Source organism: Daucus carota, chromosome 2 (assembly GCF_001625215.2).
Source record: "Daucus carota subsp. sativus chromosome 2, DH1 v3.0, whole genome shotgun sequence".
NCBI lineage: Eukaryota > Viridiplantae > Streptophyta > Magnoliopsida > Apiales > Apiaceae > Daucus > Daucus carota.
Genome location: NC_030382.2, coordinates 56,564,317 through 56,589,665, shown reverse-complemented (window position 1 = coordinate 56,589,665; position 25,349 = coordinate 56,564,317). Strand labels below are relative to the sequence as shown.

The 25,349-nt window shown below is 33.4% G+C and overlaps 2 protein-coding genes across 3 annotated transcripts; one reads left to right on the top strand and one right to left on the bottom strand.

Moving 5' to 3' along the window:
* Positions 1–7,624: 7,624 nt before the first annotated feature.
* Positions 7,625–12,695, bottom strand: LOC108209422 (ATP-dependent Clp protease proteolytic subunit-related protein 4, chloroplastic). Of its 2 annotated transcripts, none has more exons than XM_064088386.1 (8): positions 12,321–12,695; positions 10,796–10,999; positions 9,940–9,995; positions 9,179–9,305; positions 8,970–9,047; positions 8,638–8,751; positions 8,418–8,528; positions 7,625–7,992 (listed from the first exon to the last, which is right to left on the bottom strand). In XM_064088386.1, exons 1-7 carry the CDS (start codon positions 12,546–12,548, stop codon positions 8,457–8,459), a joined length of 879 nt encoding a protein of 292 aa, XP_063944456.1. In that variant the 5' UTR covers positions 12,549–12,695; the 3' UTR covers positions 7,625–7,992; positions 8,418–8,456. The 2 variants fall into 2 exon arrangements, with proteins under 2 accessions (XP_063944456.1, XP_017235811.1); XM_017380322.2 differs by having other exon boundaries at positions 7,888–8,328; positions 12,321–12,694.
* A 194-nt stretch (positions 12,696–12,889) lies between these two features.
* LOC108209423 ((S)-ureidoglycine aminohydrolase) lies at positions 12,890–21,666 on the top strand. Its single transcript, XM_017380323.2, has 13 exons — positions 12,890–13,145; positions 13,231–13,347; positions 13,546–13,633; positions 13,705–13,781; positions 13,947–13,986; positions 14,111–14,177; positions 19,402–19,487; positions 19,699–19,780; positions 19,996–20,052; positions 20,346–20,384; positions 20,855–20,925; positions 21,289–21,342; positions 21,428–21,666. Exons 1-13 carry the CDS (start codon positions 13,112–13,114, stop codon positions 21,495–21,497), a joined length of 882 nt encoding a protein of 293 aa, XP_017235812.1. The 5' UTR covers positions 12,890–13,111; the 3' UTR covers positions 21,498–21,666.
* Positions 21,667–25,349: the final 3,683 nt, after the last annotated feature.

Genomic DNA, 25,349 nt, shown 5'->3' with positions numbered 1-25,349 from the left:
GTTACGTTCACTACTCATAGCAGTATGCATGGACTTAACTATTAAGAATATGCTTATTGGAATTCAAAGAATCGTGCGACGAGTATGTTGCATTGATAGAGTTTGCGTATACTAATCCTTTTCATAACGAGTACTAGAATGACCCTATATAGAGCTTATATAGCAGAAAATCTAAGGATCAAGTATTCATATATACTAGCTCTTAACTCGCACATGAATTCTTAATAGTTAAGTCCGCCAAATTGTTAATTAAAAATTAATTGAAACATATATATTTTAATAAAAATATGTAAATATGTTTTTCTACATGTTAAAATTTAAGGATACCTATAAACCCAAATATAAATCAATCAATCAACCTTTTAATATTTCATGATTAATAATTAATAATTAATAATATAGTATAGGAACATATTATAAGTTAAATACCGATCGATCATACTAATCTAATTTATAATGTTTTGGTTTAATAGATAACAAAATATATATTATAATATGTTATAAATTAAGGAGGTTCGTGGGTCGAATACCAACCGGCTCACCAAACGCGACTCACCAACCGACCAACTAAACTTTTCATGTTTCCATTTTGATAATATGATAATAACTTATGGTATAGTATAGATTTATAATAGTACTTTTAAAGTGAGACCATTAGAGTATTTAAAAATAATATTAATGTATTTTTGTTGAAAAATATCACATGTCATTTATTAATAAGGGGTTTCCTCATAAATATACGAGTTCAAAATTATTTTTGCAAAAATTCTACATCTTTTCTAAAAATTTTTCAAAAATACTAAACTTTTGAAAATATTACAAAAATACTGTATGCAACCTGTTGCAACTACATGCAACCAGACTTGCAATCAGATGCAACCATATTTGCAACCCCTGCGGGACCAATTAACTGAAGTTGCACTGTTTGCATCTAGTTGCAGACCGTATTTTTGCAAATATTTTATAAAAAGTTAGTATTTTTGCAATTTTTTTCAAAAGATAGTAAAATCGCAAAAAAACTTAGAAAAAGCGGTATTTTTGATAAATTCATTAATAATTATATATAATAATATTATATTTTTATAAATATGTCATCCGTGTTAATTGTAGAAGGCCAATATTTTTTAATTAGAAAATCTAAAAAAGATATGTGTTTTTGGTTAAAAATGTAATTACTATGTTGCTCGATATTATTTTAGAAGATCGAGTTTTTTTTAATTAGAAAATATAAAAAGATAAGATATTTTAGTTAAAAAGAATAATTTTAGAAAATCTTAAAAGGATAATGTGTTTTTTGCAAATATTTTATAAAAAGTTAGTATTTTTGCAATTTTTTCAAAAGATAGTGAAATCGCAAAAAAAAAACTTAGAAAAAGCAGTATTTTTGATAAATTCATTAATAATTATATATATTTTTATAAATATGTCATCCGTGTTAATTGTAGAAGACCGATATTTTTTAGTAAGAAAATCTAAAAAAGATATGTGTTTTAGTTAAAAATGTAATTACTATGTTGCTCGATATTATTTTAGAAGATCGAAATTTTTTTTAGATAGGAAATATAAAAAGATAAGATATTTTAATTAAAAAGAATAATTTTAAAAAATCTTAAAAGGATAATGTGTTTTAATTAAAAAAGTAATTTTAGAAGATTGTTTACGGAAGTGTCTATAAAAAGAATCACTGGAGGAACAGTGATTTCTATGTCGTCAATCTGTTATAAAAAGAATCACTGGAGGAACAGTGATTTCTATGTCGTCAATCTGAGTTGCTTCTAACAGTTGCTTCTAACAGACAGGTTGCTCAAATTGGTTCTAATTTAGACCTTGTTTTGGAACGAAAGTAATGTTTTACCGAGATTAGTGCACTGCCATATTAGTTAATGCTTATATATTATGAGTATATTGATGTTGTCGTGTACTGAATGTTACTGCCTTACTGGCATAAATTGCAAGTTGCTAAAACATAGATTGTAATAGTTTATACGCCTTGTTTAACGTGTAACAACAATATTCAGTGTTTTGGTGTTTTGTTTAATTTGTGTTAATACAATAATGACGAATTTTATTACGTTGGTTTACTTGTGGTTGAGTAAATTTATTTTTTTGAGTACCTACGGCCAACAAACAAACGTATTTTTCAGCAAAAATATTTACCGTTTCACAATATATTTGAGGTTTTGGTTTTTTGTTTGATTTGTGTTAATACGATAATGACGAGTTTGATTATGTTGGTTTAGTTGTGGTCGAGTAAAGTTTTTTATTGAGTTTTTGTTTTATAGGTTTGATCAAGATGGAAAATAATATTTTTTGATGATGTTGATGATAGACAGATGGTTATTCATGTTTTAGACTCGTTCACATTTCATTGCTATGTTGAAGTTTTTTACCGATTGTGTCTTATAATGCTATTCGCGTGAATATATTGTTGAGTCTATATTAGCATGAGTTAGGACACTTGAAGAAATAGGAGAAATATGTGATGAGTTTGTTTATCGAGAGAAGATTAGGTTGGTTAGTCTCTGCGGTGATGAGTTTGTTTATCGAGGAAAGATTAGGTTGGTTAGTCTCTGCCGTGACTTGACACGTGAAGATAGCTGCTTGTATAGTGGCCAAGTATGAATATTATAATACTTTTATTGATAATGATTTTTATGATTATGCGCAGACTTCATCTTATTATTTCGGGTCACCAATTGTTGGAGAATGAGAATAATCAATGATAAACTCAATTGAAGCGGCAAATCCTAAACCTTTTTTAGTGAGAGTTTTGATGGAGGATGACACTCGTAGATATGTTTTTTATGATTTTTTAAACTTTTGGGTCAGATTTGATGTTTTCGAATTTTTCTCTTGAAATAGAGAAGTGTGAGGTGGTTTTTCCAAAGCAAATGTATATAATTGCTTCTTATTACCTATTTAAAAATTTAAAAATAAATAACTTACAACTTTAAATTATAACTTATTTTCTTTTGAAAAATAAATTTTTTATCACCTAATGTATATATATCTAGAAACCTACCACTGAACTATAAAGCTTTTTGTTTTTATCATTGATATAATCTTAATATTATAATTTAAACAATTCGTTAATTGTTCCGTTAATATTTAGAAGAAAAGGATTTTTTTTTATCACAAAACAATTGACTCTTTCAAGAACTTACCGTTAAACAATAAACTTAATTAATATAACCACTAACGTGACATACATTTCTTATTTTCGGTATTTTTGTTAAATTTTATAAGTAACCTTTAAAAAATATGATCATAGATTCTTTTGCTAATGGGTACATATGACATAGTAAATATAAATAATTTGACTATTATATGCTCGGTAACGGACATATATCTTTAAATTATTATGATTTGGGAAAGAAAATAAGTTAACATTTCAGATACGAACGTAGCATTAATGTCTTGAAAAAAAATTACTATGTAATTTAGTGGTAAGTTGCTAAAATATAAATAGTTGAGTGACAAAAAAAATTAGTTTTTCATTATAAAATTTAAAAGAGCGACTAAAATCACAAACGTTCATAACATAAGTGATAATATTGAGTAAAATAATTGTTCGGTAACAAATTTCTAAAAAAGAAAATAATTTAGTGATAAAAAAATCTGTTTTCCCACTTTTTTTAGATCAAAAATTATATTTTTAATGTGATTGCATATGTTGACTAATTTAACTAAAAAAATTTTATTTGATAAGTTAAAAGTATAAATGAGGTACATACCAAAAATAAATATATGAGTCCATGTGCAGCTTAATTAATGTAGTCAAAGAAAGCTCGTATGGTCGAAGCAAACTAAAGTTGTAATTGAATAATTTAGCCTATTGGTTGTAAAATGTGAGTTGTAAAATGTGAGTTGTCTACCTTTAGTTGGAGATATGTAGTTTGATTTAACATGGTTTTTGGAAAAATAAAAACGCCTAATAGTTATATGCGATGTATTCAAATATATAGCCTGTTGATATTAACAACCGGATTATTATCAACCCACCAAGTACAAGTAGCCAAGTTTGGTATCGATCCACCGTAATTCTTGCCACTGCAGAGTCAATTATAATAGACTTGTCACTCGTGTTTATTGTACTATTCTTTTTGCCTAATCCCTTTATCACCATATCTACAAATATACAATTGAAGTCCTTGGAGCTGGCTCTTAGATATTTTTTTGTTGTTATCCTTGTTAGTTCGTGTGTGCTTTTCTTAGATTATTTTTTTTTGTTCGCGTTATATCGAGAAATTTATTGTTCTCGCAGTAACAATGTATCTCGTATTCGAGTATCCTAGTGTTCCGGTAGTCATGCTGATGAGAGAAGAAGGATTTGTAATGATGTGTGTGCTCCACATGTTTGGAAGGCCAAATCGCTTATTTGCAGTTTTTAATAGTGGTCTTAAGGGAATGTTTTAAATATTATTATTGTAGGAAAAAAGCTTTCAATAAAGAGAGGAACCCTCATTAAACACGTAATTAAGAAAGTAAACTCGTTGATTAGTGGACAAATAAAGCGCATATAGTTAGACAAATCCGATTAGAGAGAAATTATCAATATTTAGAGTTTGTAACTCTTGTGGGCTAAAATATCAAGGTACGTGAACTGGAGGGGGAGCTGAGCTCATAAAACGCGTACAAAAAGGCAGAGAAAAATAACTATAATGCTAATTATCGCTAATTATCGGCTAAGCTAAACACGGAAGCAAATTAAGCCCTGTCAAAATCAAGGGTTAGGTGAAGATTAGATTTACCTATTTTAATCGCGACGAAAATTATTTATTCTGATTTGATAATATAGACACACCTTTCATGAGTCGAGTTGTTTTTAGTCTTTTACAATTTCTGGTAATAAACTATCAGTGTGCTTCTGGATGCTAAAAATGCATCTCACACCGTAAAAAGCAGTCCTGCTTGCCGGAACTCGTTTAACTGAATTTAAAATTATGACTTATTACTTATCGTGTTAAATACTTAACATATTTGTTCGGATAAATATGATTTATTAATGATTTATAGATAATTAAGAATATAATAATAAAATAAAGTGGTTTAGAATAACTTATGAATACTTTTATAAAAAGAGTCAATGAAAAAAGTAATTCAAAAACTTTTAGTTTTAAATTAATTTCTGACTTTAAAATCGGTTTCTAAGACCATCTCCAATCATAATTTTATAAATAAAGCAACTTCATCTTCATTTTCACCTTTTTCACTTTATATCTTTATTCCATCTCCAACCATTACTTCATTTTATAAATAAAGCAATTTGTGCTTTATCTTCAAGTTCAACTTCATATATAGAGTAGGATAGTGCATGACTTTATATATAAAGATAAAGTAATGGATGATTGGAGATGAATTACTCTATTTATAAAGTTAAAAGTGAAGAAATATAAAGTTTAGAGTGATGGTTGGAAATGCCCTAACATATTACATAATCAGATATTTTTCAGCTTAGGGACCGAGATAAACAAACTTAGCAGTGCTGGATTCAGTGGATACGGACCCGGGACATGGTATCTACCCTACAAAAGTACCTCGGTTCTCGAAGAAAATGATGAATACAGTCCAAAGGTAGTATTCCAACCGTCCCAATTAATTGTATACCATTTCTTTTTTGGGACGTCCCACCAATCGTATACATTCCAAAATTTGTAAACTTTTATAATATAAAACATCATTACACAAATTACTTTCTTCCCCTATCTCCATTATATAATCACTAGCTTATAACCCGTGCAATGCACGAGAGGTTAACATATTTGTTATTTTATTTTATATATCTTAAATTTATCTAATTTTATTGTAAAAATAAAATTATGATAGAATAATGTGGTTAAATAAATATTTTATTTAGCAGTTGGATAAATTCTTCATAGTTAAGTCCGTCAAATGGCTAATTAAATATTAGGTCGAACATATATATTTTAATGAGAATGTTAAAATATTTTTTTTTGCATGTTATAATTTAAGAAGGTCTATAAACTCATATATAAACTAACCAATCAACCTTTTTAATATTTCGTTATTAATAATTCATAATATGGTATAAAACATATTATAGTTTAAAGAGACGCATGAAACCAAATACTGACCCATCATACTAATTTGAATTTAATGTTTTGGTTTAATAAATGATAAAAAAAAAATAGTATAACATGTTATAAATTCAAGAGCTCCGTGGTTCGAATACCAACCCATTCACCAACTTTACTAACTGACCGACCAAGTGAACTTTTTATTTCGGCTTTATTAATATTGTAATAATATATAGTATATGATAGATTTGTAAATTTTTTTTAATGTGAGATCATTAGAGTATTTAAAAATAATGTTATTAATGTATTTTTGGTTTAATAATATCACATGTTATTTATTAATAATTATATTTAATGATATTATATTTTTAATATATATGACGTCCGTGTTAATTGTAAAAACTCGATTTTTTAGTTAGAAAATCTAAAAATGATAACCCGTTTTGATTAAAAAGACAATTACTATGTTGCTCGATATTATTTTAGAAGATTGAGTTCTTTTAGCTAATAAATATATAAAGATAATTTATTTTAGTTAAAAAGAATAATTGGTTTTATATATAGATAGGCCCGTACTTCGGTGCAAGTACCGACCGCCCGACCAATATAATAATACTCTCTCTATTTTTTATTATTTGACGTTTAGACTTTTGGCTCACATCTTTACGTATAAATATGTCGCCCATGTCCGTATTAATTGTAAAAGATTAATTTTTTAGTTAGAAAATTTATGAAAAGATAATATATTTTAGTTAAAAAAAGTAATTACCATGTTTCTTAATGTTATTTTAGAAGATTAAGTTTTTTAGTCAGAAATATAAAAAAGGTAATATATTTCAATTAAAAGGATTAATTGGTTATATCGATAGGCCCGTACTTTAGCCCAAATTAAAAAAGATAATTGGTTATATAGATAGGTCCAGAATAATTGGTTATATAGATAGGCCCGTATTTTGGCCCAAGTACTGACCTACCAAACTTTTATTGTTTCGATTTTAAAAGAATTATTAATTGGTTATATAGATAGGCCCGTAATTTGGCCCAAATTAAAAAGAATAATTAGTTATATAGATAGGCCCGTATTTTGACCCAAGTACCGACGATTTTAAAAGAATTATTAATTGGTTATATAGATAGGCCCGTAATTTGGCCCAAATTAAAAAGAATAATTAGTTATATAGATAGGCCCGTATTTTGGCCCAAGTACCGACCGACCAAACTTTTAATCTTTCGGCTTTAATAGTATAGTATAGATATGAGTATTAAATATAAATGGATCCCACCACTATACCCATTTTTCATCCAACTTTACTCAATTCTTACACAATTTCTTAGTTTCCGTGTCCCAACCATTTGTATACAAATGGCTGGGACGGAGGGAGTAACTAAACACAAGCAGGCTCGTCTCTTTGAGCTAATCTGTACTTGGAAACATCCCCTTCCGACACTTGTATAATCAAAAGAGCCAATATGAGTGTTCTGGGGGAAATAATGCATTAGTGGAATGTGCGCTATATACAAAGAAAGCGACAGCAGTTATAACCAACCCACCAACACTAGTACGCTTTTGCCTACGAATCTTCATGTCCACCACAACCAGAACAATCAAATTATTTGTGTAAATGTGTAAACCACAAAGCTAGCTCAATTCTATTTAGCAAAAAAAAAAAAAAAAAAAAAACTAGCTCAATTCTAGAGTCAAATCAGCTGGCAAAAATTATCTGCCGTCAAGCAAGTAATGGAATGCCACAAAGAACCAGAAATAACAATCTAGCATCCACGTCTCATCAGAGTACTCGGAATTGCATCATTTTACGCGTAAGTGACCAATTATTAAGTTTTTAGAGAATGGAGAAAAGAACAAATTGATAGAGCACCATGGGAGGTCTGAAAGGTAGCCTCAAGTTTCTCAATCTAACAGCCACTTGCTCTTGTAGTACAACTCCACATGTGCCTTCACATCATTAAACCGAAGAAAATATGAGCATTTAGTTAGCAATGCTGTCACAACAAGGACAATGCATCAACATAAACAATGAGGTAGCTCAAACATCAACAGGAATCAGGTGGCTAAAACCTTTCTATCTTCAAGCAACAAATCTGCTATTACTGTCCTAAAGGTATCAAAAGAACTTTGTGTTGCAGGGACGCCGAGACATTATAGAAAATAAGTACAATTTCTATCATTTACTCAACATCACTAGAGTATAACGATTGGCGGTCGCTGCAGCAAAAGATGAGGAAACTATGACTTCAAGTGATTGCTGGTAAAACAGAGTGCTTATCGTACCTACAAAATTAAAGTTACGTTCATTAATCATAGCAGTTCAGCTTCAAATATGTAACAAGCCTCACGACATGCAAGAATCATGATTATACCTCAACTTCGCTAAAGAACTAGTCCCACTTTTCACAAAATTATATAAGTTGTGCCTTTTTTAGGTCTGACAAAACCCCTCTGTCCTCGCTGCCTCTCTCATTGTAAAGAACCTGCAAGTTAACAGGACAAAAGTAAAGTACCAGACACCCAAGAGCCATACATACTTTTTAACAATATGATGATCTTGACTTTTGTCCATACAAGATCAACTGCAGGTACCTTATCGATGATGCCATATTCAAGTGCTTCACTAGGACTAAAATACTTTGGACGTCGAATGTCCTCTTCAATTTGCTCTGGTGATTTTCCGATATGCTTTGCATAGAGATTTACCTTCAAATTTAATAGATACGAAATAATTTAGATAAATAAAGAATGCTTATACTGTTTTAGTGCTAGCAAACATATATAAGCCTGAGATCACACGCAATTAGCAAATTTGATTATTATCCTTATTACCAATTCTGTTTTCACCCTCCTGTAATGCATTTGAATTCATATTCCAGAATATAATAGCAAACAGGAATTAACTTGAACAATTTTCACATTACCAATTCTGTCTTCACATTCTTGACTTCTTTTCTCATAAGGTTGACATCGGTCGCTTGGCCTTGAAACCTTCCAATTGGCTAGAGAAAGGCATGGTGGCAAAGTTAGAAGAACTAATTTACTAGCACACATGAGAAACTTGCATATTTTTTGCAATGATGCATGAGATGTGAAACAGCAAATACAATCATTATAATATCACAAACTTCACCTGCTTTATCATTATTGTCGATGAGGGCAAGGCCGAACGATTCCCTTTGGCACCAGAAGCTAATAGTAAGGCAGCTTCACCCCAAGCATTTCCCACACACAGTGTAAAAATAGGAGGCTTGACATAACTGCAATGAAATCAGATTTTTAAAATATTATTAAGGTAAAACAAATCAAGCTCAAGTACTTTAACAGGAGCTTTCCGGATAAAATAATAAAGTTCAGAGACTGCTCTATGCTTCATAAGCATTGTAATTCCACATTTTGAAAATTAACAAAATGGAATAATAACTTTGTGTTTATATTTAGTTTGTTAACAATATTACCAAAAAACAGAATGTTCTAAGAAAAGAACTCTATAGGCTCTCTGTGAGTTGGCATGTAATAGCCACCTTTTTGTTGCCAAAAAATACATATACGATACTATGCCTGAACTTCCTTGGTTCACACTGCTAGACCTTTGTCGGGTATAATTTCCAAGAACTTCAAGTTTATACAAGAGTTCCTTTCCAAGTTTTACAAATTTACTAAGCAAAAATAAATGGTGTGACCATATCGACTGATTGTAAGAACTAAAGGCATCCACTGTTTAGATCAGAATTTCTAGAAGGAGACCAAGTCTCAAATATTATCATAACAAGAGAATTGCAAAGATTTATTATTCCATTACTCGTGCTTAATCATCCAGCAGTTCAAGGTATTGACAACATAGCCCGGTTGATATTATGGCATAAAAATTCTTAAATACCAAAGTGGTATAACCTCATGACATCATAAATTGCAAAAGCTTCTGTTTCATATCCCAACTTCTCGCCACCCTGCAAAAAGTAAATAAATCTAATTTTAATTCTAACAATCAACAGGACTGAAATCCATATTACAGACATTAAAAAAAAACGAAAGGACCTATGAAGCATGACTGCAAGAGTGAGGGTGAGGGTGCGGGGATACAGAAATTCGGCAAAAAAAATAATATGGGGATTCAGGGGGTGGGGGGGGGGTATACGACAAAAAATATTAAAAATATATATTATATATATAGTTAATTAACAAAACAAAGGAGGAGCATTAAAAATGTTTTTCTTTCTCCCTCTTTTCCCTTTCTGAATGGTAAGTTTATAATTGAAAGTTAAACTTTTTTGCTGACCGCAAAATTAAGATTACTGCCCTTCCCGCACCCCCTTTGCTGCACCCCCGTGAATCTCCGACAGGTCATTCAAAGTTTAATAATTCAGATACAATATATGGCCTCTTAGTGCGCTCCTTTGACTGATCTACCGAATCAACTATCATTATCGAAGTAGATTCTGCCAACAGAATCATGAACAGATAATATTCACATGTATGCATGTAACTGTAACCAGTCTAATCCCCCATAAGAGAAATTACCATCATGATTTCCAAAACTGCATATATCAATTGTTACAAAAGGGGCAGCAGGAAGCATGATTAAGTTATGAACACAAAGAATTGTTTAATTTGTGCCCCTTTATTAGTCGACCAGCCTCTAAACTTTATAGATTAATCATATCAGCTTGAACAAAATGAGTTGGTATCTGAATTTTCCTTTAACAGAAAGATAGAGAGAGCTTTTATTTTATACTAGTAAAAGCTATACCTTGGTTGTCCCTGTGGAATTTATGTAAAGATAAATTGGCTTTTCCTCATCTTCATACTGAAGATAGAGAAACTCTGCCAGTATCAATTCAGTGACAGATGGAACTAAAGACATGCCCAGATAAACAATTCGATTTTTGTACAAATAAGATGCCAGATCCGGAGGAGGTTGCTCCCATGCACTTCCTCTTGAAAAAGGAATTACCTGCGAGTAGAATAAGGTAATGATTTCAAAAATAAACATGGCTGTTGGAGGCATCAAATTCTTCAACCAATATCATGCAGTTTATTTTAATCAGTACTACGCAGAATCACGCATAACTTTTCCAGTAACACACAAAAAATTTGTAGGACATAAAGTCTAAACTAAATCTATATCCGGGAGAAGTGATTATCGCAACCAAATGGAACTAATGTGGTTATCCGGGAGAAGCCAATAAGAGCATGAGTGTTGACACCTCACATATTTATGTCTAATCAATACATACAGTCCAATACCAAAAGACCAATTACACATTATACACCACATATAGACAATACCTGATTGTGGGTTTTTAGCAATCAAACAAAAACATCCATTGTATCGACCATCCAGGTACAGGATAATAAATAATAACATGGAAGATACAAAATTAGCCAAAATTATAACTTATAAGCTTTGTCATGAGTTCTGAAAAAATATGGCATGGCACTGGAATACAAATACCCCAAAGTCTAGCAGCAGCAAGGCACGGGTTATATTACCCTGATAAGATAACAGCATATTGCTACCTTTGACAAAATTAAAAATTCAAATTATGCTTGGGTTATGTTCCCATACTACATCTTTCATGATAACATTCATTCTGATTATATCTATAACCTTCTACTAGTTTATGCAAAAGCGCGTCAGCTTAAACGCGTTCAACTTGGCAATACTGTGACATGATGAACACAAGTCTTATCATTTCACTGTGTCTCGTATGTTTACTGAATTTACATCCATTTTGTATCCATTTCACTGAAAAAATTAATCAGCATGAAGTAAAATTGTCATCGCCGAGCACATAGTTGCACCATTTAATCAAAAATATAACAGTCAAGCAATGAAGACTCCCTACTCGCCATCTCGTCTGCATCAAGATTTCTACGTTATGTCATTCCCCTCTTCCTTCACCATCCCACATCTTTTCATACACATATATAAACCAGCATTAAGCTTCACAAAAACATTTCATCTAGATAAAATTCAGTACGCATAACACCATTTACATCAAAATTAACGTAATTATTTCAAATTAGTTCTTACCACATAAACCTATAGGTTTTTCCTTCTATATAAATTATAATGTATATGGTCTCAAAATAGCCCCTAAAAAAGGGCTCCATATAACACTTAAAATTAAGTTCCCTACAAAATCCAATTCATATAAACTCAATTGGGTTAATAATAACAAAGTTAAATCTCGATGAATGAATACCCGCGGGACCGAAAAATAACAATTTAACACATACAAAACAAAATAAGGGTGATGGGGGATTTATACCATGGTGACCACGCCTCGTTTGGGACTAGAAGAAAGGGGGGCAAGTGGGTTAAGACAAGGGGGTCGAATCTTGAGTCCGGTGAAGTCGCCGGAAACGCTGCCGCCGGTGAACGGATATAGAAAATTGGTGGATAAAGAAGCTGCGGCTGTGCTCCTTTTCGCAGACAGAACGGCGCGTGGGCGCGTGGGGGGTAACAAGTGTGAACAAGAAATGGTCGCAACCTCCATAGCGGTCCTGTAAGAATCAAAGAGATTTGCGTGTACTGTCAGACCGTGTGTTCTGAGATGAAGAAATCGAGAAACGTGCTTGGGTTTCGGTTCGGGTTCTCCGGTCGGATGGATTTTCGGATTTGACCCGACATGCGCGACAAAAAAAGAACGTGGATTAAGCATATTTATAAAATAAAAAAATCATAAAATAATGAAAATAGCCAGATAAATTATCAATAATATAATTCAAATTAAAAAAATATTTTTTCAAGAAAAATACAACCGAGTTTTTCAAAAAAAAGAAAAAAAGAAAAATACAACGGTCATAAAATTATATTACAGTAGTAACATGATAATGTGACTCGACTTCCACAACAGACAAACAAATACAAACTCGCCGCACATTAACAAATCGATAAAAAAAAATGTTGTGGGTGCTGTCTAAACTGTAAACCTCAGAGACAAGCCTCAAGAAATTTCTCTGAAAGACACCACTCAAACTGAACTCTTACATACTACTGAACTCATAACAGAAAGAGAGAGAAGACTTCAAGAAAAGCAGCTTTTTTCCAGCATCCTCAATGCAGTCTCTCTTTCTTTTTTCAATCACCATATGTAAATCTTTTTCATAAATACCCTGATTATTGTTTCTTTTAGTAATTTTTTTTTCTCTCGACTTGATTTTATTTTCAATTTGCAGGTCTTTTAAGAGTTGCTGTGGCCCAAGAAGGGTTTTGCTCTGCACCAGAAATCTTGATAACTGAATCCACTTATGGGAAAGTTACAAACCCCACACTTTCTCCTTCTCACTTGCAAGGTCGGTTTGAATATGCCCCCCTTTTGCTTATTTAATAAAAAGATAAATTCAAATAATGGGTCAAGTAATTCATGTGAAAGTGGTCAGTACTTGTGAAATTTGTTGAAAAGATTGAAACTCTTTAATAGTTGCATATGATAATGTTCACTACCTGTATTACATGTTATAACTATTAGTATTGTGTTTTTGTATTGGCAGATTTGCCTGGGTTTACTCGCAGTGTGTATAAACGAGATCATGCTTTGATTACCCCTGAAAGTCATGTTTTCAGCCCTTTGCCAGATTGGTATGTCTTTACATCTTGAAATTTTGAGTGTATGCAAGTTCCAAATTTGATTTGTACTTTTATTTTTGTAGGAGTAATGCTCTCGGTGCTTATTTGATTACACCGGCCATGGGGTCGCATTTTGCTATGTACCTGGCTAAAATGCAAGGTGTTCTTGAATCTTGGAACTTGAAACTAATTAATAAATCTGGTCTTGCATGTACTTGATACAAGTTGTAATTCGGCGGTTTAAGTATTTTACTTTTGTTTAGAACCCATAGGCACCATGCTTTATTATTGCATCACAAATTTATAAATTTGTATTTTTGACCAGGAAATTCAAAATCAGCTCCCCCTCCAAATGATGTCGAGAGGTGCATATAGATGTTCTTTTATCAAGGATTCTCAGGCAGAATGCTTTTAGTTTTTTTTTTTTTTTTTTCTGCTCAATATTCTTATTGGACTTTTCTCACACTATCTGATTTATGTTTTTTTTAGGTTCATATTTGTGATTCAGGGTGAAATTACACTCACTAATGTTTCTAGCGTCAGCCAGACTCTGATGGTAAGGATCTCTATGTTAAAACTTCTGCATTCTTTGTTTTAGGGTTGTATCTATAGCAAACTCAACCAGCTAAGCAGACTGGGACAAAAGGCACCGATGAGTAATTGTATTTTAGCGCAATAATGTTACCAAACATGGTAAAATTGCATGTGTTCTATAAGCGAAATGCAGATTCATTAATAATCAAATAATGCAAAGTTATTTTGAGTAGTACAGTATTCTTCTTAATGACACTTCTGTTATGTGTGAGTACCGATGTTTCTTGCTTCCTTTTGGAAACTCTTTTCCTTTTTAATGTAACTAGCCTTTAACCCGTGCGAAGCACGGGCGGGTATAGAATTCATATTAGTTATAATTTAAATTTTAACATCATCTTATTAGTATTTTAGTATTAATGAATTAGATTTTAATCAATACTATACCCAATAGCTTGTTTATGCATACACAACACAGTGAGAAGCTTGAAAATTTGATTATCATCAAGTCTTGAACTAATAATCACAGGATAAGACTCATCATCATCAAGAAACACATACTTAAGATTAGGTGGTAGAGGTTTTAGCTCTCGTTTCTTCACATGAGATTTATCACAAGAAGTAATAGAGTTTGTTACCTCACAATTCCTCGGATCGACCTTACCATCCAACTCAAGAATTAATGAATCAATTTCGGCATGTCCTTCTCCTTCTGAAGCTTCAAGCATAAGAACTGCTTCCAAGGGATCATTCAATAAAACCTGTGGTAGCTCATCTTCAACAATTTCATCTATAACATCAATCCTGCAGCAAGTATTCTCCAACAATGGGGACTTAAGAGCAGAGGTTAGAGTAAAAGAAATTGTATGATCACCAATGCTCAAAGATAGAGTCCCATTTTTAACATCAATTACAGCACCTGCTGTACAAAGGAATGGTCTACCCAGGATAATAGGTATTTGACTATCCTCTTCCATATCCAATACCACAAAGTCTACAGGGATATAAAATTTTCCAACCTTGACAGGCACATCCTCTAAAATACCCAAGGGATATTTAATAGAGCGATCTGCCATTTGTAATGTCATTTGTGTGCATTTTAGCTCTCCCATGTTTAATTTTTGAAAAATAGAGAGAGGCATGACAGAGACGCTAGCGCCTAGGTCACATAAAGCTTTGTCAATAAACAATGCACCTAAATGACATGGGATTGAAAAACTTCCAGGATCTTTAAGTTTAGGTGGAGACTTATTTTGTAAAACAGCACTGCATTCTTCAGTAAAAGCAACTGTCTCCACCTGACCGAAAGATCGCTTCTTTGTAAGAATATCCTTTTAAAAACTTTGCGTATGAAGGAACTTGAGAAATCAAGTCAGTAAAAGGAACAGTTACCTCCAGATTTTTGACAAGGGTCATAAACTTACCAAACTGCTGATCTACCTTTGTTTTGTTCATCCTGCTAGGGAATGGTAGCTTAGGCTCGAATGGTGGAGGAGCACTATTAATCTTCTCTTTATTAATTTTATTGCTTCCTTCAGTTCCACCATTATCTTTTTGATCAACAACTTCATCCACCTTGTCATCTTTAGTGCTTTCCTTTTCATTCTCAGTAGAAATATCTTGAGTAGGCATTGGGGGACCATCATATGTGCGACCACTTCTAAGAGCAATAGCATTCAAGTTCTCTTTGGAATGAGTTGGTTGAGATGGTAAAGAACCAGGTTGCCTTGTATTTGAAGAGCTAGCCAATTGAGCAATCTGAGTCTCCATCATCTTGTTATGAGTCCTCAACTCCTTAATCTCTCTCATGTTCTCCTGCATTTGTCTCATGCTTTCTTCTTGACCTTTTTGCATTTGCATTAGTATCTTCATCATATCATTGGTTTGATCAGGCTGTGTAGCTTGAGGGATTTGTTGCTGAGGGGGTTTCTGAAATCCAGGTGGATTTGTAGGTCCCTGAGTAGGCCTGTATTGCTGTTGCGGAGCCTGTTGATATGATTGTTGATATTGCTGCGACTGATTAGAAGGGAGATTCTAAGCATTGTTATTCTTGTACGAGAAGTTGGGATGATCTCTCCATCCTGGATTGTATGAATTCCGCATACTTCACAAAAAGTATTGTTGATAGGAGCCATGGATGACAATGCATTAATACTCATAGGAGGAGTAGCCGCCGATTGTGAAGTCTTTAATGAATGGATCTCCTGAGTCAATGTAGCGAGTTGAGACGATAAAAGAAAATAAGCATCAACTTCAAGTTTACCCCCTTTCTTAGGTGCTCTCGGGTTATTGAAGTGATTTGCAGCTAGATTTGCAAGAAAAGCATAACCATCATCAACTCCTTTGTCTAGGAAAACACCACCTGCAGCATTATCCACTGTGCTCTTCGTTTCGGAGTCAAGACCATAATAGAAGCGCTTGAGAAGAAACCACTTCTCAAGACCATGATGAGGACAAGAGCGTTGAATATCTTTGAATCTGTCCCATGCATCCTTAAGAGTTTCATCATATTCTTGTTTGAAAGTGGTCAACTTGTCAACCAAATCATTAGTTTTGTTGGGAGGGAAATACTCAGCGAGAAAGGCTTGAGCAATTGCATCCCACTCGGTCACATTGATATCATTTAACCACTTCTGAGCTTTATCATGAAGAGAAAACCCAAACAACATAACTTTCACTTGATCTGCAGTGACTCCTTGAAACTTGATGGTAGAGCATAGCTGTTGAAACCTTTGCAAGTGAAGTGTAGGATCTTTAGTTGGAAGACCAGCAAACTGATTCTGTTGGATCATAGTGAGCAACGCCGGTTTGATCTCAAAGTTTGCTGCTTGAATATTTGGCATAGCAATGCCAGTAGGCACACCACTCGGAGAGGGCTGCGAATAATTCTTCAAAGATTTAACAGGAAGATCACCCATTTTAATCTTTGACTGCTGTTTCCCCTTCTTTTGTCGATCAAGGTATTGTTGTAAAGTAGTGTCAAAATCAGGATCAATAGGAGTTGATTCCGCGTCTCCTGTAGACCTGGGCATGAACAACTAAACAAGGAAAATAGTAAAAACAGTCTCAATTGGAACTAAAGCTCCAACGAGACAATGGAAACAATCTAAATAATCAAACTAAAATCTATAGAAAACTAGCCGTCTCCCCGGTAGCGGCGCCAAAAACTTGATGTGTTAAATTATAACTAACCGCAAGCGCACGGTGTCTGTTGTAGTGCAGACTGGCAAATGCGGGATCGTATCCACAGGGAGACAGGTTTCAAGAAATTCAATCTAATTATTGCAAATTGCTTCCGGAATCAAAAACTTGATGTGTTAAATTATAACTAACCGCAAACGCACGGTGTCTGTTGTAGTGTAGACTGGCAAATGCGGGATCGTATTCACAGGGAGACAGGTTTCAAGAAATTCAATCTAATTATTGCAAATTGCTTCCGGAATAACAAAGATGAGTTTTGAAGATTTTTATATAACTAACAATGCAAATAAATGTGTTTTGAAAATCAATTAACTAAAGGTCTAGGGCAATCGGATTCACCATGCTTACACCAAACTGGCTTCTAAACTGAGATAATAAAAGTGGTCACATAGCTAGAGTATGTCAGTCTCTCTCGAGTACTAACACTCTCGAAACATGATGACACAATTAACAACTCTTAGTAATTAAACTGATCAAGTAATTAGAACATGTGTTAATCTCTCTCGAGTATTAACTTTCTCAGAATTCCAATGATGCTCTCGCATTCACATTCATTCGGCTAATCGTATGTGTGCCTCTAATGGGTATTTTATCTCTCGATTTATTACCCTTATTCGCATACACTTAATCAATGATATTGGCCAATTACAGAAATTAAGCATTAAAACATATCGACTAGAATTACTTGTAATCAATCAAACTACTGTGAACATCATGCCAATACTATGGTGTAAACATGGATTCTCCTTACGCCCTAGAAAAGAATTACTTACTCATGCTAAGAATAGAAGAAGCATAAACAATCATCAAAGACATGTAGAGAGAATATATAAAAATACCTTAAACTTGTATTAATCAAGAACTCAATATCCAAGCTAAAAACCAAAAAGCTGCAGTGTCTACGGGAGGAAGAAGATGAAGCCAAACCTAACTAACGTAAGTCCTCTATATCTCCTCTTTCTCCCCACTCCTAATAAAAACTAAAAAAATATCTTTTTCTATTCCTACAATAATAATAATTGTTTTTAATGTTTTTGAACCAATATCTAAAATAGAACTCCAAAGCAAAGTAGGATTAGTCTTCAAAATTCGCAGCTGTCTTTTCCTCTCTGTATCTGGGCTTTTCCAGTAGGATTTTGCTTTTTGGGCTATCTCCGAATTAAAGAAAATCTCCCAAGCTTCGCGTGGGCTGTAAGATCATCCAAATCCGACATCCGGAACTCAAGATATGGCCCGAACAGTGCAAAACCCGGGTAGAGCCCAACAAATCCGATTTTTCATAGAATTTAACTCCAAAAATAGATCTTTTTGCTCAAATCCTTCTCAACTTAGATATTCTTTATTTCCTACAATAAAACATTAAAATCTATTAATAACAATCCAAATCAGTGCAAAATATAATGAAATATGAGAATAAAATCATATAGAATATATATAAAAATATATTCTATCAATTATATTTACCAACTGATTACATTTTTTGGACGACTACGAATTATACCAATATCGGTTTATTATAATATAGTATATAAATAATATATAAATTATATTTAAAAGAATCAAGGTGGAGTTTTTTTATCTTGTATTACATCACAAGTGTTTGTAATTTGAACGATATAAAACTCTTTAATATTGTAAGAGTAAGATAAGTCTACATGTGACCGACTTGTAGTTATAAAGGAGATGACCAAACCAAAATTTTGTACGACTACAAATTAAACCTATGTTGACTTATTATATTATAGTATAGATTAGAAATTTAGAATTAGGCGATGCATCTAAACAAGAGGTGCAGTTTTGTTATTTAATAAGTTGAAAGGGCAGCAAAGTATGTGAAGCATACTGTTATGTGTGTGTTGTAAAGCTAAGTATTACATATTGCATAAAAACACGTAAATGACTTTCGGAGCAAAATAGAATCTCATTTGTTTCATCTAGTTCAAAACAAGAAAGTATTCCCTTTAGTGATTATATTATCTCTGAATTAAGATTCCTTGTTCTATGTACTAATCTAAGTATTACTTATGGCTTTTATTCTCGAAGTACAGGTGGACACATATGTTTACCTGCCACCGAATTTTGAACATTCCATAACATGCGAGGCATCAGCCACTCTTGTTGTATTGGAAAGAAGGTATGTTCTCTATGGTCACAGGCTGGATGCTACTATTATATTCTTGTATCTAGTGGGGTTTCAGTTCTGTTGATGTGTGAGCTTCATTTTACATCTCTTCTATCCTTTTTTTTTTGATCCCCTGCATTATTTAAAATTTCTGCAAATTGTTTATTCAGTAAAGTATTATAAAGTTAATAGGTGTGAGCTAAAGAAATTCTGTTCATTGCAGGTATGTGAACCTGAAAAATTATAAAACCGAGCAAATTGTTGGTTCAACGGATGAGCAGCCGCTTCTGGAAACGCCTGGCGAGGTACAATGTTTTGCTTCCTTGCAGATGCTATGGTACACTGAATTAGTTCTCTGGACATAATATAATCTCAGATGCCATTCTTCGCTAAGAGTAGATAATCGCTACACCTGAACCTGGGACATACCAAGACAGCCTCATACCTAGAGTTTTTGTTTTTCCAAATATTTTATTTCTGTACACTTACTGATATTAAAATTTGTAATTTTTGTGATCAGATTTTTGATCTCCGGAAGCTACTTCCCACATCTATGCCTTACGACTTCAATATCCATGTGAGCTATATTCTAGTCCAAGTTTTCTAAGCAACATAATAGCAGTGTTCCTTAGTTGCAGATACAATAATCTCTTCAATCTTAAGTCATAATACATCAAATGCTCTGTTTCCAAACTCAAGAGCTAGACACTGATAACTGCTCAAGCATATTTAATAAATACATTTAATTTATCAAATGACACCGTGTGCACAGCTAAGAGTCCGAGAATATGATCATAACTTTACACAGTGGTACCTAGTTAATAATTAAGAGTACAGTTGCTCATTACTTCTGTATCTCTTTGTATGCAGATCATGGATTTTCAACCTGGAGAATTTCTCAATGTTAAGGTAAGTAGAGAATATACCTGGGAGAACTACTAATAATCATATGGCATTCATTCTGTTAATCAAGGGTTTTAACTAACTGAGGTAAGGATATTAAAGTATGTAATATCTCAATTAGTCATGATATATCATTCAAGCTAGCAAATGAAGTAATTACAATTATTTACTTGTTTCGCTCATGAATTGATTTGCATGTTGGAAAGAGTATTATGCCTCGAACAGTCTGGCAAATATGAATGGAATAAATTTCTTAGTATGCCTCCTTAATGAAGTTGATGTAAGAAAACACTTATGACTGCTCCAAGTTTTTTGTAGTATAATGTCTAAAGTATATGAGTTCTCCTTCTCTGCTTTAGAGTAGTTATGCGGAGTAATTACTGATTATCGTGATTCTGTTGTATCTGATGTAGTTAACGCTAGAAGCTGTTATCAGGTAAGTGATATTATCTAAATGTATGCTCTATATCCTTCAGGAGGTCCACTACAATCAGCATGGCTTGTTGCTATTAGAGGGACAAGGCATTTATCGCCTAGGTGATAATTGGTAAGTGATTCCTCATATAGAAGTTCTTAATTGGCATGCTTTTTTTTGTTACAGAAGGTCTAAAACATGTAAAACACTACGAAACAATACTCTATTTTGGATAATGTATGTGCAATGACTACATTATGGACTAGTGTATCTTAGATTTTTAGACAGTAAAGAAATTTATATGTAATTTTATGGTGAATGTATGTTCTTGTAGTTTGTCTTTGCAAGGAACGAGCAAAAATTGTTGTTCATGCCTTTCCTTGAAGTCATAATATATTGTTCCATCAATGCTCATATTCTGAGCTGAAAAACTGACCTCAGTTGGTGCGAAACTGGGAATTATACAAGTAACGAAAAATTGCTCTTTATAAATAGGTACCCAGTTCAAGCTGGTGATGCAATTTGGATGGCACCATTTGTGCCTCAATGGTAAGTAAAACTTCAGAAGGTTGCTGCATGTTTACTCTATTTTACTTCCGCATCGTCAATATTTATGCCATTTCAATTTGTTCAGGTATGCTGCACTTGGCAAGACGCGTTCACGCTATCTACTGTACAAGGATGTAAACAGGAATCCACTCTAATCAGATGCGATGAAGATCAAGCTGATAAATGACAAAAATCTTATTCTAGATCAAGAGCTTCTGCAAAGTGAACCTTCCTTTCCTGGTCTGTAAACTAAATAAACCTTGAATGTAACCATGAACGACAATGAAAGCTATGAAAGACGTTCAAGTTGTCTGTTTATATTCATATATATATTGTTATGTCGTATGCATCTATGATCTATGCAAGAAAATCCTCAACATACCCTCTAGTTCATTCAAACTTAAACGTAAACCAATGCTTTCCATTGAGAACAACAGACAATTAGTTTCAGTTTATTTTTATTACAAATTTTGCATATTTACCTAGTTTCGCTACCTGGGGCCATTTTAGTAACGACCAGCTCACGTCCATTTAACACCACTCTTTACCTGAAATGTATATTTGTTGATCTTCTGATGGATGCTTGTTTTCTTGTCATACTTTTGTTTACCGTATAGCATATCTGTAGACGAAGCTTATCTAATGGCCTTGGTTGTTTTCTTGGAACTGCTACTTTTATAAAGTTGTCACTAGTGGACTTGAAGCTGACATAAACTTCCCCTTGTATGCTTAACTTCTTGGTCGAATGCAGTATATTCCCCTTGTTTCTGTTTTTATCGAGTTCTTTCCTTTCACCATTTGCAAGTACAGATTATATACCTATTCATGGACTCGGGCCTCTCAGCGAAAGCATTTAATTGATGTTAAGAACACCTTTAACCAACTAATAGAGGAAACCATCTGGCAGATATAGAAACATTTTAGCCTAGATTCCTGTTTCCTGGGATAAGAGGTCCGGGTTGCGTCATTAGACACACGTGTGTGAGCATTTAAATTTCTGTAATGAGAGACAGAGTGCGTGAGTATTTAAATTTCTGTAATTGACCTTTATAAAAAAAAAAGTGAGCGTGATGATTAGCTTCACGATCATCGTTACATGTGTTTGTACTGCGCCACCTTCTAATTTTTCAATCCATCGAGGGGGTTACCCAGTGAAAAATATGGCTGAACTAACAACGGTCGAGATGAGCGTATTGCATTGCCTTAAGTCGTTGCAGTACTTTAAAGGGGCTGATATCTCTCCCTCTCCATAGTGAGGGGCATGATACACTTCTGGGCAAAACTATGGGGCAATACTTGTGCATTCAGCTGCATCAAATTGTTCATCGAATGCTAATAATATTCTGGGAACCTTTCATCTATATCTATGGAGGTAACACATCTGGATGAAGAAACGTAATTCATGTACTATAGTATCTTTATCAGTCATTCATTTACCTTCTGTTCTATAGCTACTTTTGATGTGTAATCAGCTTCAACAGAAAGATATGGATAGCACCTGAATTTATGAGATGTATAGTATGTAATAGTGTCATCATGGTAGTTGCGTTCTACTCCTACATTCCTGAAGACAGGATCTATTGGAATTACTGTCCTTCCAAACTCAGTGGTGAAGGTTTTTGATGTGCCAGAATGTTTTCGGCTTGTCCGGATGGATGTCATGTCAGCATTTTCATATCCAGATAGAAGATGCTAGACATACAAATTTTGTGGTGAAATACGAAAGACAAGGCAAGTTGAGTTGAAGTTTTCTGTTCACTGGCACCAACAACTGTCACAAAGATGTTTTAACTAGATTTGTGCAGTTTTTACGAAAAATAGATTACTTACAGACCTGACGTTTATGATAATGTGCAGTTCTCCTATTGTCCATGAACCATTGTCGACATGACACGAGTGCAGGTGTGGAATATCAGTCCAATCTCTTATGAAACTGCACACTTCAACTTGCAGAAATCTGGTTCAGATATATCCAAGGTCCACTGACAACTTGTGTACAAAAAGCAAGGTAATTGGATGACCCTCTTTTTTTAAGTTATCCATTTAATTTTATGCTTTTAATTTGTCATATTTAGTTGATTGTCATTGACTGAATTAAGGTCATATATATATTTTTACACTGGTGAAGCTTGCATGTCAAATTTCCGCACCAATGAGTCCAGTTCAGGATTCATATCCAAGAATACTAGTTTTTGTTAATTTTTGAATTTAGTACCAGACACTTGTATTAATATCTGTGTTCAACACACAATCCAGGTAATATAGTTACATTTTGAACTAATTGATTGCTTGAGCATATATCCTACCTGTTGATTAGTAAGAATGCATGCATCACTTATCACTTGTATAATCTGCTACTGATGTTGGATTTGCATAAATTCCGCTTTAAAGTTGCCACCTGTGAGCTGTGGACAATGACTTCGGCAAATGTCATATAGGCCAGTCAGGTCTGTACACCATTTACTGGCTTCCTATTATTGGCATCATAAGCACAAAATCTTGTAGGTTAACTTTATAATAAACAACCTAAGCTTTGAAAGCATTCATGATTGATGTGGAGAGTACATGGCCCAACTTGAAGGGGAATGAAAAAGCTTGACACTTGCTGGTATTTCTTCCCCTAGCCCCTGGGTCTGTTATAACAAATTTAAGAAAGATAAAGTTCTTTTGTCAAGGGATATAATCAAAGCCATCCTGTCATTTAAAGTTTGTGACTTTAGTTCTGGTGGATGGCGGCAGATGTACCCTTGTAATGATGCTGATTGGTTTGTTCTTTTCCTTATTGTAACTCCAACCTCAATTGGAATTTGGCTTCTGGTATTACATGATTTCTAAAAGAGCGTCGGGTCCAAGATATCATATACCACACTTTGAGATAAAGGCTCAGGTCATACACTAAGTAATTCCAAATGGTAGGGGGGACTGTTACATAACACGGACCTGTAGAAACTCTTTTCCCATATATAAATCGTATTTGCATGTGATGTTTTGGGCCCTCCAACATTTTAGCTTCCTGGGACTACTTCTGCGAAAGAAATTTATCTTTACATATCCGAGGGACAGTTTTGAGTCATAGACACAGAAATCCTCTTCTTTTTTCTTATGTGTTAACTGCAAATAAAGTTACTTGCCTGTAGGTCAAAGAGTAAAACCTATCTATTGAAAGGGTGTTGTTTTCATATCACAAATGATTGGTTTCTTTACAACTATGGCAGACCATCTTAAGTGACTAGATTTTCTCTGATCTTTCTTGTAGTATGATGAATCAAAAGCAATCATAAAAAGACAGAACCTGAAATCTGATCTAACCATTAAGTTCTGTTTTTGTCTTTTTCCATATTTAGAACACACCATACTTCCTTGATCTCATGTGTAATCTTTTGATTGTTCCTATCTTAATAAATTATTAATATATGTTAATTTTGTTTTAAAAAAGTAGATGATATTGGCAGTGGCACATTCAGGTATAGTATATATCAGAGGAACAAGAACTTGAACCTAGCTTGTTAGTGGCTATGTGCAACAATGACTAGAAAGCTTAGGCCTAATTATTGCATTATCTTGGATGTTTTTGCTTTAGACTTCTCAAAGGTTGCGACTTTTTTAATATTGAATCCAAATTAGGCCAGTGTGCCTCTTTAAAGATCTAAATACAAAATACTAGAAATGTAGCAACCTTACTTATAGATGAGTGCAGGATGATTCAATTACATGAATCAAAATTATAACCCTACTTCTATCACAGATTTTGATTCTTTACATGTCATGCAGACACTGATATATTGATCTGGCTTCATAAGGCCCTCTTCCAGATTTTTTCATAAGGTGGAATCTCTACTTCGGAGTTTTAAATTAGGAGGAAAACAGAAAGAATAAAATTAAAATTACATTCGATATCATTCTAAAACTTTCTCTTCAGACGTAAGATAAAATGAGTGTATAGCTGCTTTGATTTGCTTCCGTCCCTTAAAAATTCAGAACTAAAACATAAGTCTTATTACATAATA

Bases quoted from the DNA above. Each gene is read 5' to 3' on its own strand.
- LOC108209422 (XM_064088386.1), bottom strand. From the start codon at position 12,548: ATGGAGGTTGCGACCATTTCTTGTTCACACTTGTTACCCCCCACGCGC. The intron at 9,306-9,939 runs GTTATACCACTT...ATTTCATTGCAG, and splicing joins GCAATTTATGATGTCATGAG to TTATGTCAAGCCTCCTATTT. The intron at 8,752-8,969 runs GTAATGTGAAAA...TTAAATTTGAAG, and splicing joins AGAATGTGAAGACAGAATTG to GTAAATCTCTATGCAAAGCA.
- LOC108209423 (XM_017380323.2), top strand. From the start codon at position 13,112: ATGCAGTCTCTCTTTCTTTTTTCAATCACCATAT. The intron at 13,634-13,704 runs GTATGTCTTTAC...TTATTTTTGTAG, and splicing joins TTCAGCCCTTTGCCAGATTG to GAGTAATGCTCTCGGTGCTT. The intron at 13,782-13,946 runs GTGTTCTTGAAT...ATTTTTGACCAG, and splicing joins GTACCTGGCTAAAATGCAAG to GAAATTCAAAATCAGCTCCC.